General features: G+C 42.5%; 1 protein-coding gene across 2 annotated transcripts in view; it reads left to right on the forward strand.

The window, feature by feature from the left end:
* The first annotated feature begins 2683 nt into the window (after nt 1-2683).
* PALLD (palladin, cytoskeletal associated protein) overlaps nt 2684-20370 on the forward strand; it is a 473533-nt gene continuing 455846 nt past the window's right edge. For both annotated transcript variants that reach the window (XM_068278815.1, XM_068278814.1), the window contains exons 1-2: nt 2684-2782; nt 3652-4810. In XM_068278815.1, the coding sequence (XP_068134916.1) occupies nt 3666-4810 (1145 nt within the window). In that variant the 5' untranslated portion in view covers nt 2684-2782; nt 3652-3665. The remainder of the gene's footprint in view (nt 2783-3651; nt 4811-20370) is intronic.

Consider the following 20370-nt stretch of genomic DNA (forward strand, 5'->3'; position numbering starts at 1 on the left):
GTAGGTCGTGAAAATCTTACATATCTGACAGGTTGTGGACTAGCCCATCTCCTCATGGGGGGTTCTCAGGGTTTTCTTTATTTTCAAAAGCACTTAGTCAACTGAAGTTGCTCAGTCCAGCTGCCAGGATAGTGTACAGTGAGCAGGGAGGCACACTGCATCTATGTATAAATCATTTTCAGGGAGTGTCCTTATAAAGAATAAAGACTATGCTTTCTATTACCTTCTGTAAGTGACAGCAACATAGGAGAAAAGTAATTTATTGATTATTTTACTCTTGAAGAAATGTACTTCTTATTTTGATGTGTTTACATGTATTTTATATTTTACTATTTTTTTGTGATAGTGGCCCTCTAAAGAAGGTAAAATATTTGGTGCAGCAGATGATTGCTTGTGACTTAGGGCTCGATTCACAAAGCGGTGATAACTCAGTTATCACGCCTAAAAGACTTTAGGCGTGATAACCTTTGCACCAGCAAAGTTATCACCGCTTTGTGCTCTAAGTCGTGCGAAGTTTCCGCGCGTACGCGCGTACAGTCCCATAGAGCTTAATGGGAGCTTCGCGCGAAGCGGGGGCCGCTGCACGCGCATGTGCGCGGTTGCGCACGCAAAACTTTGCGCGCGGAAAAGTCGCGCGAGTTTCTTCTTATCATGCCTAAACTGAGTTTAGGCGTGATAAAGGGGTTTTCACAGGCGTGCAAAGTGTTTGCACCGCTTTGTGAATCAAGCCCTTAATGTTGCTGTTCACTTCTTCCTCTCTCTCCATCTGTCTGAATTCAGAATCCTGCAGTGACATGTATACAGTACATAGAGGTGGAGGGAGGCACTTTCCATACTGACACCATGCTTAACCCATTAAAAGACAACTATCGATAAAAAAGGTGTAGTCTGTATTAGTGTTCACATTACAACTAGTGCTAGGGATACTTTATTTATTCCCACAGTTCTCTCTGTCTGCTTTAAAATCATCATTCACTCCTAACACAGCACATACTATTCAGTGTGTTCTCCTCACAGCATGAGTCTGAGTCTGAGGTCTCAATCTGAGGAGGAAAGCTGATCAGAGGAGGTAACAGCTAGATGTGCTGTTATATTGCTGTAATATAACTAGCAATCAGGGAGATATGTATACACTACTCCTGACTGGCTGCTTGTGATGTTACACTTCTCTGCAGCATGTAACAAAGCTCTGGCTGCTCAGTGCTGTCCATGCTGGGAGGGAGCGAATCATGATAAAGATATACTGATAATGCCTTTCTGAACAGTAAGATAAGTGAAGACAACAAACACACATTGTTGGAAACGTAACCCCGTATCACCACCTGAATAAGAAGTATTTTCAGCTAGGTGATTACTAGACTATACACTGAAGAGTTGACAGAAACTCCCCTGTGCAGGAACATGGTCTAGCCCTGCAGAGCCGACACTTTTTATATCTGGAGGCATCGGGGTAATTTTACAGCAAAGAGGTAGAGCTGTGTGAGGAAAGAAATTGCTCTTCCTACTTGAGGTAATGTGTGCCCTAACATATTATTCAGGTTATCCCACTGTTTCTCTAGACAAATATGTAGGAATAATGTAAACTTTCATGTCTATAGGTGGCCAAACATGATACAGTTTTTCATATTTCACTTTTATGTGAAAAGTTCAATCACATTTTCCAATTGATTGAAACATTTGAAAAATCAGATCAATGTCACACACACGTTCAATTTCCCCCCAATTATGAAAAAACTGATTGATAACTCTTATGACTCCTGATAGACTTTCACCCTAAAAAAAAAAAAAAAGGGGAATTTGGGGGGAAAAAAAGCTTTCAGTTTCTCCGTACAAACAATAGTTTCTGTAAATGTAAAGCTGTTTATTGTATCACATGTTCTTATAACTTCATAAAGAGCACAAATTGTCATCTCTAGATTGTAAGCTTGCAAGAACAGGAACCTCTGCATATTGTTTCCTGTTTGTGTTGGATTTTATCACATGAGCTTGTACCAGTATTGGTGATGTGCCATACTACTCATCAATTTAATGTTTTGAACTATTTATGTATCTATTACCCCCACTATTGTCTGCTTTGTTTTATGTACGGTACTATGGAAGATGCTGTCATTATATAAATAAATAATAAAAATAATCTCTTAACATTTCTGATTCCTATGAAAAAAAATGCAGTAGGCAAAAATACCTTTTTCATTAATTTCTTGTTCAGTTATGTCAGTATTCACAAATGTAGCAAAAATGCACTGTAACTATGTTCTTTCCCTCAAATTCTGAAATGATTTGGGCAGGACATGGGCCACATCCTGTACTTGCACCTGCTAAGTTTGAGGGCTTCAGTATTTGTAAATATAACTGTTCTTTTGTAGAGCTGTAACACTGTGTATTTCAGAGGTGTTTTGTGCTTTGACATTTATATTTTGAAGGTCTTTTAAGAGCTTCATTTTTTTTGCATACCGTGACAGGAACACTGAAAGACTGCCCAGATAATAAAGTGAAACACACAGTCCCTCCGATATCTGAGAGGCAAGTGTCGGTGAGGTTATTTCAGCAAGGCCCAACAGCCTTTCTCTTGGAATTCCAGATAGCAGTTCACTGAAACATGAGATCAGTTACCAAATATAGTTGACTGGAGGAAGAATGACATGGTCCTGTGGGAACAGATGCGAGTTCTAGGCCACATTCACCTCATGAGTGCTGTGGGGACAAAGCAATACTTAATGTATAACTGTACACCTCTTTATTTCAAATAAGAGCCTTTACTCAACGCAGAGAGGACTTATAGGTGAGTGACATTTCTTTATTTCTGTCGGTATCATAAAATATTTAGTACTGTTGTATTTATTCATAAATCACATTAAAAATGTTTATAGTCATTTCAGCAAATAAAAATGAACATCTCGTTATTTACTTGATTAGTGATAATGTGAATATGGAAATGAGGATCTTGTTAATTACTTTATTACCTGACTCCAGCTAATTCTACCATGATAATAATTCATTTACAAATTGTTAAATATTAAAACAAACAGTGCTTAGTTTGTAAATGGATAGCATATCAAAGAAAAAAGAAGTGTTATAAGTTATACTGTACAATGTTGTATTTTTGTATCTATTTGCTTTTTGTATCTGTGTTCCTTTTTTTTTTATTTTTGTTCATCTAACCCAGAAGTGAAAATTGTGATTCCTATTAATGTATTTCTGCAATTTTACTATTGTGTTGATAGAAAAATATATGTTCTGTTTTGTTGGTAAATATATGCTATGGATATTATGTGTTTTAGTATGTTATCATTTATATAATAGAGTTATAAGATTAGAATGTGCTGCTATGGAAAAATGATTAACGATAGATAAATCATAAAACATGTTTTGAATGTATCTACTGTTTACTGTACTGATCAGACAAGTAAAAATGTGATGATTTATATATTTTTTAAATTGGCATACCAATTATTTTATGAAGTTTATTTTATCTTTTATGATATCTAAAATATTTTAAATGGTAGAAAGCTTTTGTTTGGATTTCGCTAAATAGGGCAGGCTAAGGTCCACTATTTCATGTTAGTGAAATATGTGAAGTAACTATGTTGGTGGAAGAACTGGGTTCTGAAACAGAGTAATTATTTATTGTGTTTATTCTTTGGACATTAGGGCTACCTTTCAGGATGGCAAACAGAGCTTTGGATCAAGCTCTGCCCTTGTCTCTAAAGAAGCATGTCTATGATGAGAGAAAAGCAAAGGATTGTCTTTCTGAGCGCATGTCTGCCGCTTCCTCCCATGATTCTTTCTATGATACCATGTCGGACTTTCATGGTGACTCCATTGATGGAAACTTATCTGAACTTTCTGCATTCCTCAGTGAAGAGGAAATTAACAAAAGCCTTGACATTGCACGGGAAGCATTTTCAGGGCCTTCCTCTGTGGATCCAGCCCAAGGTCATCGTTTGAAAACTTGTCATAACAACCCACCTGGTAACAGGTCCTACAAGGAGGTAAAACTAAGCAACTCAACCTCGGATAGCTCCAGGAAAAGAGAAAATATTATGAATAAGCAGGGAAGGGCAATTGCCCCAAACAAGCCTGGGAATGCAAATGTAAAAGGTATGATTTCACCATTGTTGTCCATGACCACAAGCCCAAGTATAATTAAAACACTACAGGCCCAAAAAGCTTCTAAACTTCAAGGTAAAAGTGGCTCCTACACGCTTCCAATTCCAAAAGCCAGAGCAAAATCAATTAACAGGGAAGTAAATGCACAAACCGACGTGGCCCAAAAGGCAGCTACTTTTATTGAGGAACTCTCAGCTATATTTCGAGAGACAAACAAGGCAAGAGATAGACGCCCTAATGGAGATTCTTCCTCACCGGACAGTGGGTATCTGTCCCCCAAAAAAGAGAACACAATTGTTGTCAACCCTACAACCAATGAGAGTGAGACAATTTTTCAAGAGAAAAACAAGGCAAGAGATAGACACCCTAATGGAGATTCCTCTTCCCCGGACAGTGGATATCTGTCTCCCAAAAAAGAGAACACAATTGTTATCAACCCTACAATCAATGAGAGTAAAACAATACCACAAACAGAACATAACACAATGGAAGTTATAAGTGTAAAAGAGGAAACACCGAACAAAACAGAACACAAAAACAAACCACCGGAAGAAGAGAAAGCGCACAGTCAGGCCAATAAATCTTACACTCCTCCTTCAGCTGCCCGTTTTACTCAGAAGCTGAAAAGTCAGGAGGTAGCTGAGGGAAGTCGAGTGAGACTGGAATGCATTGTGACAGGGAACCCCTTTCCAGAAGTGAGGTAAGTAAATCCAGACTTACTTGTAATGCTTATAAAACTTGAACTATACACAATGCAACATGTAATAGGAATAGGTGTAAAAACAAAATATGTAAAAAAGGCTAACAAGGTAATTAATATTACTGGTATATGTCTGAGAGAAGTGAAAACAAATCAACAGAAGATATAATGAAAAACATACATGCATTCATAATAATCAGAAACTCAAGTGATTTTGTAAAATATCTGCATTTATGGTAAGTGGATGTTTTTGTTCCAAACATTCCAAAATTATTCTCAACAAACCAGTGTGTGGAGACTAAAAAGCATTTACTAGAAAGCTGTACTGCATTCAACAGATGAATGTCAGTATCACACATAAAACAGCCAGCCAAATAAAAAAAAAAAGAATAGAGAAAGCAGGTATTTCTTTGCTGTATGAGTATGACAATTTAACTCTAAATCTAGCTTCATCCTCTGGAAGCTTCTCCAATCCAGGTTCAGCTTTTGGCGTGGGTCGATGACTCACGCCACGCTCTCCTGGCTTGCAGAGGTCTTACAGAGGGATTGGCAGCCCAGCAGTCAGAGCTTGAGAGAAGCTGGGTCACATTCAATATGGGAAATCTGTGCGAGTTAGAAAGCAATATGCTATATCCCCGTCTCAATTCACAACCCCAAGCTCTTGCAGTGTATACCACCCCTAGAGAGTTACAAAATGGAAGCCATCCTACTGTAGTGAAATAACATTTTTTATTTTTTACATCATTAAAGGATTTTAATGCTTTCTACAGTTATTATGCTAAATTGCTGAAGATAAAGGTACAGTGTACTTTCATCTTGAAACATTACTTTTGATTTGATTATGTGAACTTTAATGAACAAAATATTTATCCCATTGTATGGTTAAAGTGAACCAGAGACGAAGCACCCTCATGTATTTTTACCATATATATCAGTGGGAACATTAGAGAAACCACCTACTTTGCTCTCTGTTTCATTCTTCACTGCTCAACCTGCTTCTAATCAGCCCTGATAAAATCCCCGACTGAGCATTCAGTCTGGCTTTGCTCAGGAGTCATTATAGCTGAGTCTTTATAGCAGAGCCAGAAGTGGGGCAGGCTTGGGCTTGAAAAGACATCAGAGAAGACAGACTCAGCTATAATGATTCTTGAGCAAAGCCAGACTGAATGCTCAGTCTGGGATTTTATCAGGGCTGCTAACAAGCAAGCTGAGCAGTGAAGAATGAAACAGAGAGCAGGGTAGGGGTTTTCTCTAATGTTCCCACAGATATATATAGTAAAATACATGAGGGTGCTTCGTCTCTGGTTCACTTTAAAGAGGAACTCCAGTGAAAATATTGTAGTAAAAAGTGCTTAATTTTTGCAATAATTATGTATAAATTATTTAGTCATGGATGTTTGCTCGTTGTACAATCTTTCCTCTCCCTGATTTACATCATGACATTAATCACAAGATGACATTTTTACTGCTGGCAAGTGATGTCACTGGAAGGAGATGCTGCTTGCTTTTTTGGCAGTTGGAAACAGCTGTTATTTCCCACAATGCAACAAGGCTCCCACAGTGTGATGTCAGGACTTCAGAGCTGTGAGGCACTGACATCACACTGTGGGAGGGGTTTCACCACAAAATCAGCCATACAGAGCCCCCTGATGATCTGTTTGAGAAAAGGAAAAGATTTCTCATGGGAAAGGGGGTATCAGCTACTGATTGGGATGAAGTTCAATTCTTGGTTATGGTTTCTCTTTAACCACATAGGATCTACTGAGCAGGTGCTTGCATTCTAGTGCTTGTGTATTTTTTGCAGATCAATGAAATATAATAATAAGATTAATAATAATTGCAGTATTTGTATAGCGCCTTTCTCCTGTCAGACTCAAAGCGCTTGCGAGGCAGCCACTAGAGCGCACTCAGTAGGCAGTAGCAGTGTTAAGGAGACTTTCCCAAGAAACTCCTTACTGAATAGGTGCTGGCTTACTGAACAGGCAGAGCTGAGATTTGAACCCAGGTCTCCTGTGTCAGAGGCAGAGCCCTTAACCATTACACTATCCAAAATACTAGCACAGGTTCAAAATAAACCATTTTTCAACAGTTAGATATTCAAACTGGATTGTTATAATAGTAGTAGTAGTACTGCCTGAATATACAGTATGCAAAACATATATGAGGCATATCAGTGGCATAGAAATAGGGAATGCAGAGGTAGCAAACGCATCGGGGCCCTTGGGCCATAGGGGCCCTGAGGGATCCTCCCTCAACCACAGTATTTGCTCATTATTGGTCCTGTGCTGATAATAATCACTTCTAAAGTTGCCTTGCATAATAGTAATCATTAACAAACTGTTCCCCAACCCCTTTTTGCACCTCTGACACTGTGGTTGTCCTTGATTGGTTTTGGGATGCCGTATAAGTTCTTATGTATATAGCACTTGGGGGGTCCCGTTTAAAACTTGCATTGGGGCCCACAACTTCTTAGCTATGCCACTGAGGCATATATGATATTGAGGCAAAATGCCTCAAATACAGTTCACAGCTGTAACAAAAAAGGAAGCCATGAAGATGAATAAATATTGAAACAAATGGAATCAGAATTTTTCCTTTAGGGTAGATTGTTTTCATGAAAGTGCTTGTTAACGAATGTGGCTGTAAACATGCTAATGAACATGCATGCCAATCATCATGATAAAACCTGATATGCTAAAAGCTGGTGGCGTTTCCGAGTAAGTTACAGCAGAATACCATATAGCGTAGCCTGTTTGAAACTGAAATGGAACTGAGAGTTGAGAGTTGAGTATAAGTCAGGGACATTAGCAGTATGGAGGTCCAATGCTTATACAGTAACAGGAAAAATACCGGGACTTTCAGGATTCTCATACATATCAAGTTGTCATCTACAAAATATTGAATATTGAAGTATATACATATCATATTTATCAGAAATGTACAGGAAAAAAATCAATCTGCAAACAAAACCTCTCCAAGACAGCGCAGTGTAAATCCTCCTGGAAACAGAAGTTTTGCAGGAGTGATTATTTAGGACTGATCTGGATGGAATAGCAAATGACCACATTGGATTTTTTTTGTGCTGTTTATTATTGCATTCATGGCAATGTGGGAGGTCTCTTGTTCTATACCTACTCCATAGTATAGCCAGGGTGAAAGTGCATCTTTTCACAGGTGTTGTCTTGCAGTCTAATGTTAAAGAGGCACTTAAGTTGAAAAAAAATGAGTTTTACTCACCTGGGGCTTCCCTCAGCCCCCTGCAGCTGATCGGTGCCCTCGCCGTGTCTCTCTGATCCTGCTGTCCCCGCCGGCGGCTACTTCGAAGAATCACTCGCGTTCCCAGCCTGTTGGGTCCTGATGGCGAAACCGGAAGTAGCCGTCGGCGGGGACAGGAGGATCGGAGAGACACGGCGAGGGCACCGATCAGCTGCAGGGGGCTGAGGGAAGCCCCAGGTGAGTAAAACTCATTTTTTTTTTCGAACTTAACCACTTCCCGACCGCCCACTACACAGGGGCGGCGGGGAAGTGGAGCCCTGCAGGACGGCCTCACCCACAGAGGCGGCGGTCCATTTAAGGGCATGGGCGGAGCGATCGCGTCATCCGTGACGCGATCCTCCGCCGGCGCCTGTCACCGCTCGCTCGCCGCAACATCCCGCCGGCTATACGGAAGCGCCGGCGGGATGTTAACCCCGCGATCGCCGCATACAAAGTGTATAATACACTTTGTAATGTTTACAAAGTGCATTATACAGGCTGCCTCCTGCCCTGGTGGTCCCAGTGTCCGAGGGACCACCAGGGCAGGCTGCAGCCACCCTAGTCTGCACCCAAGCACACTGATTTCTCCCCCCCCTGCCCCAGATCGCCCACAGCACCCATCAGACCCCCCCCCTGCCCACCCCCCAGACCCCTGTTTGCACCCAATCACCCCCCTAATCACCCATCAATCACTCCCTGTCACTATCTGTCAACGCTATTTTTTTTTTTATCCCCCCCCTGCTCCCTGCCCCCTCCTGATCACCCCCCACCCCTCAGATTCTCCCCAGACCCCCCCCCCCCAGACCACCCCCCCCTGTTTACTGTATGCATCTATCCCCCTGATCACCTGTCAATCACCTGTCAATCACCTGTCAATCACCCGTCAATCACCCATCAATCACCCGTCAATCACCCCCTGTCACTGCCACCCATCAATCAGCCCCTAACCTGCCCCTTGCGGGCAATCTGATCACCCCCCCACACCAATAGATCGCCCACAGATCCGACATCAGATCACCTCCCAAATCCATTGTTTACATCTATTCTCTCCTCTAAACGCCCACTAATTACCCATCAATCACCCATCAATCACCCCCTATCACCACTTGTCACTTTTACCTATCAGATCAGACCCTAATCTGCCCCTTGCGGGCACCCAATCACCCGCCCACACGCTCAGATTGCCCTCTGACCCCCCCTTATCAATTCACCAGTGCATTAATTACATCTGTTCTTCCCTGTAATAACCCACTGATCACCTGTCAATCACCTGCCAATCACCTATCACCCATCAATCACCCCCTGTCACCCCCTGTCACTGCCACCCATCAATCAGCCCCTAACCTGCCCCTTGCGGGCAATCTGATCACCCACCCACACCATTAGATCGCCCGCAAACCCGCCGTCAGATTACCTCCCAAATGTATCGTTTACATCTGTTATCTTCTCTAAACACCCACTAATTACCCATCAATCACCCCCTATCACCACCTGTCACTGTTACCTATCAGATCAGACCCTAATCTGCCCCTTGCGGGCACCCAATCACCCGCCCACACGCTCAGATTGCCCTCAGACCCCCCCCCCCCCCTTATCAATTCGCCAGTGCATTAATTACATCTGTCCTTCCCTGTAATAACCCACTGATCACCTGTCAATCACCTGCCAATCACCTATCACCCATCAATCACCCCCTGTCACTGCCACCCAACAATCAGCCCCTAACCTGCCCCTTGCGGGCAATCTGATCACCCACCCACACCAATAGATCGCCCGCAGATCCGACATCAGATCACCACCCAAGCGCAGTGTTTCCATCTATTCTCTCCTCTAAACACCCACTAATTACCCATCAATCACCCATCAATCACTCCCTATCACCACCTGTCACTGTTACCTATCAGATCAGACCCTAATCTGCCCCTTGCGGGCACCCAATCGACCGCCTACACGCTCAGATTGCCCTCAGACCCCCCCTTATCAATTCGCCAGTGCAATATTTACATCTGTTCTCCCCTGTAATAACCCACTGATTACCTGTCAATCACCTATCAATCACCCATCAATCACCCCCTGTCACTGCCACCCATCAATCACCCCCTGTCACTGCCACCCATCAATCACCCGCTGTCACTGCCACCCATCAATCAGCCCCTAACCTGCCCCTTGCGGGCAAACTGATCACCCACCCACACCAATAGATCGCCCGCAGATCCGACATCAGATCACCACCCAAGCGCAGTGTTTCCATCTATTCTCTACCCTAAACACCCACTAATTACCCATCAATCACCCCCTGTCACTGCTACCTATCAGATTAGACCCCTATCTGCCCCTAGGGCACTCAATCACCCGCCCACACCCTCAGAATGCCCTCAGACCCCAGCCCTGATCACCTCGCCAGTGCATTGCTTGCATCCATTCCCCCCTCTAATCACACCTTGAGACACCCATCAATCACCTCCTGTCACCCCCTAGCACACCTACCCATCAGATCAGGCCCCAATTTGCCCCGTGTGGGCTCCTGATCACTCGGCCAAACCCTCAGACCCCCTTCCGATCACCTCCCCAGTGCATGGATTGCATCTATTTTCCCCTCTAACCACCCCCTGAGACACCCATCAATCACCTCCTGTCACCCCCCTAGCACTCCTATCCATCAGATCAGGCCCAATACAACCTGTCATCTAAAAGGCCACCCTGCTTATGACCGGTTCCACAAAATTCGCCCCCTCATAGACCACCTGTCATCAAAATTTGCAGATGCTTATACCCCTGAACAGTCATTTTGAGACATTTGGTTTCCAGACTACTCACGGTTTTGGGCCTGTAAAATGCCAGGGCGGTATAGGAACCCCACAAGTGACCCCATTTTAGAAAAAAAAGACACCCCAAGGTATTATGTTAGGTGTATGACGAGTTCATAGAAGATTTAATTTTTTGTCAAAAGTTAGCGGAAATTAATTTTTATTGTTTTTTTTTCACAAAGTGTCATTTTTCACTAACTTGTGACAAAAAATAAAATCTTCTATGAACTCGCCATACACCTAACGGAATACCTTGGGGTGTCTTCTTTCTAAAATGGGGTCACTTGTGGGGTTCCTATACTGCCCTGGCATTTTAGGGGCCCTAAACCGCGAGGAGTAGTCTAGAAAACAAATGCTTCAAAATGACCTGTGAATAGGACGTTGGGCCCCTTAGCGCACCTAGGCTGCAAAAAAGTGTCACACATGTGGTACCGCCGTACTCAGGAAAAGTAGTATAATGTGTTTTGGGGTGTATTTTTACACATACCCATGCTGGGTGGGAGAAATTTCTATGTAAATGGACAATTGTGTGTAAAAAAATCAAACAATTGTCATTTACAGAGATATTTCTCCCACTTAGCATGGGTATGTGTAAAAATACACCCCAAAACGCATTATACTACTTCTCCTGAGTACAGCGGTACCACATGTGTGGCACTTTTTTACACCCTAAGTACGCTAAGGGGCCCAAAGTCCAATGAGTACCTTTAGGATTTCACAGGTCATTTTGCGACATTTGGTTTCAAGACTACTCCTCACGGTTTAGGGCCCCTAAAATGCCAGGGCAGTATAGGAACCCCACAAATGACCCCATTCTAGAAAGAAGACACCCAAAGGTATTCCGTACGGAGTATGGTGAGTTCATAGAAGATTTTATTTTTTGTCACAAGTTAGCGGAAAATGACACTTTGTGAAAAAAAACTATTAAAATCAATTTCCGCTAACTTGTGACAAAAAAATAAAAACTTCTATGAACTCACCATACTCCTAACGGAATACCTTGGGGTGTCTTCTTTCTAAAATGGGGTCATTAGTGGGGTTCCTATACTGCCCTGGCATTTTAGGGGCCCTAAACCGTGAGGAGTAGTCTTGAAACAAAAATGACCTGTGAAATCCTAAAGGTACTCATTGGACTTTGGGCCCCTTAGTGCAGTTAGGGTGCAAAAAAGTGCCACACATGTGGTATCGCCGTACTCGGGAGAAGTAGTACAATGTGTTTTGGGGTGTATTTTTACACATACCCATGCTGGGTGGGAGAAATACCTCTGTAAATGACAATCTTTTGATTTTTTTACACACAATTGTCCATTTACAGAGGTATTTCTCCCACCCAGCATGGGTATGTGTAAAAATACACCCCAAAACACATTGTACTACTTCTCCCGAGTATGGCGATACCACATGTGTGGCACTTTTTTGCACCCTAACTGCGCTAAAGGGCCCAAAGTCCAATGAGTACCTTTAGGATTTCACAGGTCATTTTGAGAAATTTCGTTTCAAGACTACTCCTCACGGTTTAGGGCCCCTAAAATGCCAGGGCAGTATAGGAACCCCACAAATGACCCCATTTTAGAAAGAAGACACCCCAAGGTATTCCGTTAGGAGTATGGTGAGTTCATAGAAGATTTTATTTTTTGTCAAAAGTTAGCGGAAATTGATTTTAATTGTGTTTTTTCACAAAGTGTCATTTTCCGCTAACTTGTGACAAAAAATAAAATCTTCTATGAACTCGCCATACTACTAACGGAATACCTTGGGGTGTCTTCTTTCTAAAATGGGGTCATTTGTGGGGTTCCTATACTGCCCTGGCATTTTAGGGGCCCTAAACCGTGAGGAGTAGTCTTGAAACGAAATTTCTCAAAATGACCTGTGAAATCCTAAAGGTACTCATTGGACTTTGGGCCCTTTAGCGCAGTTAGGGTGCAAAAAAGTGCCACACATGTGGTATCGCCGTACTCAGGAGAAGTAGTATAATGTGTTTTGTGGTGTATTTTTACACATACCCATGCTGAGTGGGAGAAATATCTCTGTAAATGGACAATTGTGTGTAAAAAAAATTAACAAATTGTCATTTACAGAGATATTTCTCCCACCCAGCATGGGTATGTGTAAAAATACACCCCAAAACACATTATACTACTTCTCCTGAGTACGGCAATACCACATGTGTGGCACTTTTTTGCAGCCTAACTGCGCTAAGGGGTCCAAAGTCCAATGAGCACCTTTAGGCTTTACAGGGGTGCTTACAATTTAGCACCCCCCAAAATGTCAGGACAGTAAACACACCCCACAAATGATCCCATTTTGGAAAGTAGACCCTTCAAGGTATTCAGAGAGGGGCATGGTGAGTCCGTGGCAGATTTCATTTTTTTTTGTCGCAAGTTAGAAGAAATGGAAACTTTTTTTTTTTTTTTTCTCACAAAGTGTCATTTTCCGCTTACTTGTGACAAAAAATAATATCTTCTATGAACTCACTATGCCTCTCAGTGAATACTTTGGGATGTCTTCTTTCCAAAATGGGGTCATTTGGGGGGTATTTATACTATCCTGGAATTCTAGCCCCTCATGAAACATGACAGGGGGTCAGAAAAGTCAGAGATGCTTGAAAATGGGAAAATTCACTTTTGGCACCATAGTTTGTAAACGCTATAACTTTTACCCAAACCAATAAATATACACTGAATGGGTTTTTTTTTAATCAAAAACATGTTTGTCCACATTTTTCGCGCTGCATGTATACAGAAATTTTACTTTATTTGAAAAATGTCAGCACAGAAAGTTAAAAAAATCATTTTTTTGCCAAAATTCATGTCTTTTTTGATGAATATAATAAAAAGTAAAAATCGCAGGAGCAATCAAATAGCATCAAAAGAAAGCTTTATTAGTGACAAGAAAAGGAGCCAAAATTCATTTAGGTGGTAGGTTGTATGAGCGAGCAATAAACCGTGAAAGCTGCAGTGGTCTGAATGGAAAAAAAGTGGCCGGTCCTTAAGGGGTAGAAAGCCCTAGGTCCTCAAGTGGTTAAGGTTCACTTTAATAGATGGATCATACTTTGCATGCATGGCAGACTATAGTCCAGTGGCGTAGCAATAGGGGTTGCAGATGTAGTGACCGCATCAGGGCCCTCGAGCTAGAGAGACCCTGAGGGGCCCACCCCTCAAACACAGTATTAGCTCTTTATTGGTCCTGTGCTGATAATATTCACTTCTATTGTTGACTTGAATAGTAGTGATCATTAACACACAGTTTCCCATCCCCTTCTTGCACCTCTGACACTGTGGTTGTCCTTGATTGGCTTTGGTGAGTTGTATCAATAGTTATCTATAGCATGCCATGTGGGACCCCAGTGCTAAATTTGCACTGGGGCCCATGGCTTTTTAGCTACACCACTGCTATTGTCTAAGTACTATATCATGCTTCACAGGGTAAATATGCTTTTAAAGCACTACTAAAGGCACACGGCATAGCACTGCCTTACGTGCCCTAGCGTGACTCAGTGCTATTTTCTGCAAGGTAAGGAATATGAGGCTTTCTACCAACTGGCAGATGCTGGTCCCTATATTAGTTGGGGCAACTTCCTTTCTCTAATAGTCCTAGCTCCTCCCAGGTAAACACTAAGTGGTGCTCTCATGCACAGATAGAGCACATCACTAGTGAATGGACACAACTGTTGACAGTAAAGCACACCTGGGGACAAGCATCTGTCAGTAGGTGGAAGCCCTGCGCTTACATACCATTCACTAAGGAAAATAGTGGTGCAGCGCAAACTAGTTATCACTAGCAGCTCTTTCTACATTTGTTTTGTTTGTCTTTAACCCAGCTTGAAATATACTTACTAGCTTTTAACTAACCTGAACAGGAGCAGTGAAAAGTTAATTAGCAAGGGTACCTAAGCAATCTGAGACTTCTAGCCTTCGGGACCTCCTGCAGCTCACTACCCTGCTTATAATGCCGATCCTGCGGTCTCCAGTAACTAGAAGCTACTAGGATGTGGGTTGGTCATTCCAAATACTAGCAAGTTCAGCTTTGTATACCAAAGGTGAAAGGATTGCAAAGGAGGAAATGACTGGGTGATGCACTGTGCAACAGGGGAGTCAGACTTATGCTACGTACACACTTGAGATAAGTCTTTGGAAAAGGCAAGATCACAGACCAATTTTACCCCATTCCATGTAATATGAGAGCATACTCTACACAGTCTATTCTATGGAGCTGAACTCCTCATCAAATAAAAATCTTTGCAAGATGCTGTACACATTCAACAGATCAGTATCTGCAAAAGATCAGTTCCTGCAAACGATCTGTTCTTGCAAAATGCATTCATAGTAGAGATGTTGCGAACGGTTCCAGGCGAACTTTGAGGGTTCGCGTTCGCCTGCATCAGGCGAACTTTTGCGGAAGTTCGATTCGCCCCATAATGCTCTATTGAGCAAAACTTTGACCCTCCATATCACTGTCAGCAGACACATTATTGCCAAACACACTGGTCTCACTGCTGGAGGCCCGCCCACCCTCCCTCCCTCCCTCCCTCCCGGAAGCGGGAAAAAAGGGCGCAGGCAGCTAGTGGACAAAAAGGGCGCCGCCATTCACTCTCATAATAAATAACGTTTAATGGGTGCCGAGCAGGAAAAAAGGGCACCGGACATAAATAACGTTTACAAACGGCGCCCGGAGATTTTTAATGATTTATAAGTGTGCTTGTGGTGATTTACGTTTATAAAATGCACCCGTGCCGAATAACGTTTATAAAAATACTAAACATATTTATCTTATTTAACTAGTTAAAACATTATTTAAAGTTTTATCCCTTACTGTTTGTAAAACATTATTATTCACAAAATAAAGCGATCAGTACGTCACGTAAATTGCAATGTATTTTTTGCAGCCACAATTAGTAAAACATTATTATCCACATAATAAAGGGGGGTCTTAGGTTTAGGCACCACCAGGGGGGTCTTAGGGTTAGGCACCACCAGGGGGGTCTTAGGGTTAGGCACCACCAGGGGGGTCTTAGGGTTAGGCACCACCAGGGGGGTCCTAGGTTTAGGCACCACCAGGGGGGTCTTAGGTTTAGGCACCACCAGGGGGTTGTTAGGTTTAGGCACCAACAGGGGGGTCTTAGGTTTAGGCACCACCAAGGGGGTCTTAGGGTTGGGCACCACCAGGGGGGTCTTAGGGTTAGGCACCACCAGGGGGGTCTTAGGGTTAGGCACCACCAGGGGGGTCCTAGGTTTAGGCACCACCAGGGGGGTCTTAGGTTTAGGCACCACCAGGGGGGTCTTAGGTTTAGGCACCAACAGGGGCGTCTTAGGTTTAGGCACCACCAGGGGGGTCTTAGGTTTAGGCACCACCTAAGGCACCAACAGGGGGGTCTTAGGTTTAGGCACCACCAGGGGGGTCTTAGGGTTAGGCACCACCAGGGGGGTCTCAGGGTTAGGCACCACTAGGGGGGTCTTAGGGTTAGGCACCACCAGGGGGGTCTTAGGTTTAGGCACCACCAGGGGGGTCTTAGGGTTAGGCACCACCAGGGGGGTCTTAGGGTTAGGCACCACCAGGGGGGTCTTAGGGTTAGGCACCACCAGGGGGTCTTAGGTTTAGGCACCACCAGGGGGGTCTTAGGTTTAGGCACCACCAGGGGGGTCTTAGGTTTAGGCACCACCAGGGGGGTCTAGGGGTTAGGGATAGGTACAGGGAGGGTTCTGTGTAAGACTAGGCTTAGGTATAGTTTTAGTAAAATTTTAGTAATACTTACCAATGTTTTACAACACTTATTACGAACGTAGTTATATTTATATCATCGTTATAAAGAATATTTTCAGATTTTATTATAAGAACAAACCATAAATGAAGGTTATTCACAATAATATACAATTATAACAATTAAACATATATTATTGTTTTTTTAATAAACATAATTATAAGTTTAATTTTTGAAACAGGGAAGATTAACGTTTTCACAATTGCCGATATCATAAACATTATTTAATGATTTATAATTTTGTAAAACATTATTTGTAAACGAAATATAGCACACTATTTTTATAAACGCTATTAATGATTAATTATTAATTAGCGTTTACACCCGCGCCCTTTTTGTCCGGGCGCCCTTTTTGTACGTACGCCTCCCTCCCTCCCTCCTCCAAGCAAGGTCCTTATACCATTTGACTCAGTTGTCTGCCTACACTAATTAGTTATGGGACAGCTGCTACACACTATGCTAGGGAGATTTTAATTAGCCTCTTGTGGGGAGGGTCTCATCTGCCAAGGAATTATACTATTTCAAAAACCAGTTTACATCATACCTTGGCTGGGAATCGAACCCAGATCTCACTTTGTGGTGGGCAAGTCACCCTAACCACTGTACCACAACAGTAGTAACTGAAGCTGGCCTAAAATTTACCATTTATGCTCAATGCAATAGAAACATTAGGTTGCTTAAAGGGAACCTTAACTGAGAGTGATATGGATATTTCCTGTAAACAATACCAGTTGCCTGGCAGTCCAGCTGATCTTTGTGACTGCAATAGTGGCTGAATCACACCCTGAAACAAGCATGCAGCTAATCCAGTCTGACTCCAGTCAGAGCACCTGATCTGCATGGTTGTTCAGGCGCTGTGGCTAAAAGTATTAGAGACACAGGATCAGCAGGCGATTCAGGGAACTGGTATTATTTTAAAAGGAAAAATCCATATCCTTCTCCGTTTAGGTTCCCTTTAAGGATTTGTAGCATAAAAGCCAACTCACATTGGCTGGGATTTGAACCTGGGTCTCACTGTGTGGTGGGCAAGTAACCCTAACCACTGTACCACTACAGTAGTAACTGAAGCTGGCCTAAAATTTACCATTTATGCGCAATGCAATAGAAACATTAGGTTGCTTAAAGGGAACCTTAACTGAGAGTGATATGGATGTTTCCTGTAAACAATACCAGTTGCCTGGCAGTCTAGCTGATCTTTGTGACTGCAATAGTGGCTGAATCACACACTGAAACAAGCATGCAGCTAATCCAGTCTGACAAAAATTAAATTAAAATGTGTGACTGGTGTTTTTAGAAACTATAATAAAGTAATTTATTTATATGGTATAAATGGAATGGGCTTCACTGAAAAAAAAACATTATGAAGACAGTATTAATATTTTGATGTTGTCATTGAAAGTCAGTTGTGTTGCTGCATGTGCCCAGTCTCTGATGCCAGAAGAATAAAGTATGATCCGATTGCCCTTTCTGCAATCCCTTTCAGTGATTCCTATGAGAGCCGATATGCCCAGCTCAGCCAAGAGTGCTAGATAACTACCATAGAGGAGGGATTGAAATGAGTGAGAAGGCTTCCCCTGCATTTCTTGGGGAACACCAAAATATCAGCAAAGGAAATTAAACCTGGCTGATCACTCTCTACACTTGCAGGACCCTTGTATAAGAATTGGTCAGTCGATGCAAGGAATATGGGAACTGTCGGCCATCTAGTTATATGAGTGCCGCATTAACCACAATTTTAGTTGCTATACACAATGATGCGCACTAGCTGTCTCCATTTGCACCCAAGTCAGCTTGCTGTTGGTACGCCTCCTACTCTTTTTAAAGAGAACCCGAGGCGGATTTTCTAAATCTTAATAGGACACAGAGGAATGCTCTCTGCACAATGACATGCCTCTGTGTCCTGCTGCTGCCAGTCCCCCCTGGGCTCTGCTGTCTCCCCTGAAAAATACAGACAGGAACCTGGATCTAGAATGACAATTTGATCTTGAGGATGAAGATCTTTTAGAATGCTCTTTATTCAGCCAATGCCTCCTGTGATCAGAATATCTTCATGAAGAGTGTGAATGCCGATGATGTCATGAACTTTCTTGAGAAAGTCAATCTTCACTGTTATTAGGTCAAGAGGGGCTGAAATGGATTACAATTTCGTAACATCTGATGACCCTTGTTTAAAAAAAAAAAAAAATCGCCCTAGAGTCCTCTTTCTATGGGCTTTCGCCTGGTCTTTAGAGCTGCATGCTATATTTCCAGCAGGAAGAATAGGCTGCAAGAGTTAAATAGTTAGAATAAGTTATATATATATATATTTAAGGATATTATTGTAAAATACTTTTAAGAAGAGTACATTAATCCTTTGGGAGAAAATAAATGACTTCTCACAGGAGTATTAGCAGTGTCCCAGCAGCTTTAAAATAGCAACATTTCTCTAGACTAGACACTCCTTAGAAAAAAAAACTTCACGAGGCTGTGAGCATGCTCAGAAGCAAGCTGCCCTCAACCAAGATGGTTGCAACATCACCCAAGTATGGGTAGAGAGGAAAAAGCTACTGGCCTATATAAGGAAGTGCATACTTGCATGCCTGCATGCTCGTGAACACCAATCCACACTGTCCTGCCACTGCAGAAAGCAGAGAACCAGCGTTTACCAAACCATGAGACTACTCCAGCTAGGAGATGCTGGAAGCAGTCTGTGAGGGAGAAAGGATAGAAGGAGATAGAACCAGATAGAAAGCAGGGAAGAAAAGGACAGACCGGCAGAGGTAACTAATGCAGCCATTGCACACCTGTATGCATTTAGCACAAGAGCTAATGCAGCCATAGTTCAAGTAATGCAGCCATAGTTCATTTGTATGCATCTTGCACATCAAAGTAATGCAGCCATAGTTCATTTGTGTGCATCTTGCACATGAAAGAAAGGCAGCCATGGTTCATTTGCATCTATCTTGCACATGACATACTGCTGCCATAGTTAATTTGTATGCATTTAGTACGTGAACGTAATGCAGCCATAGATCATTTGCATGCATCGTGCACATGAAAGTAATGCAGCCATAGTTAATTTGCATGCACCTTGCACATGAAAGTAATGCAGTTATAGTTCATTAGTATGCATGTATTACATGACAGTAATGCAGTCATAGTTCATTAGTATGCATGTAGCACATGAAGGTAATGCAGCCAAAGTTCATTAGTATGCATGTAGCAGAGGAAGGCAACTAATGCAGCCAAAGTTCATTAATATGCAAGTAGCACATGAAGGTAATGCAGCCAAAGTTTATTAGTATGCATGTAGCACATGAAGGCAATGCAGCCAAAGTTCATTAGTATGCATGTAGCACATGAAGGTAAGGCAGCCAAAGTTCATTAGTAAGCATGTAGCACATGAAGGTAATGCAGCCAAAGTTCATTAGTATGCATGTAGCACAGGAAGGTAACTAATGCAGCCAAAGTTCATTAGTATGCATCTAGCACATGAAGGTAATGCAGCCAAAGTTCATTAATATGCATGTAGCACATGAAGGTAATGCAGCCAAAGTTCATTAGTATGCATCTAGCACATGAAGGTAATGCAGCCAAAGTTAATTAGTAAGCATGTAGCACATGAAGGTAATGCAGCCAAAGTTCATTAGTATGCATGTAGCACAGGAAGGTAACTAATGCAGCCAAAGTTCATTAGTATGCATCTAGCACATGAAGGTAACTAATGCAGCCAAGTTCATTAGTATGTACAAAGCACATGA

Source organism: Hyperolius riggenbachi, chromosome 1, assembly GCF_040937935.1.
Source record: "Hyperolius riggenbachi isolate aHypRig1 chromosome 1, aHypRig1.pri, whole genome shotgun sequence".
NCBI classification, from domain to species: Eukaryota; Metazoa; Chordata; class Amphibia; order Anura; family Hyperoliidae; genus Hyperolius; species Hyperolius riggenbachi.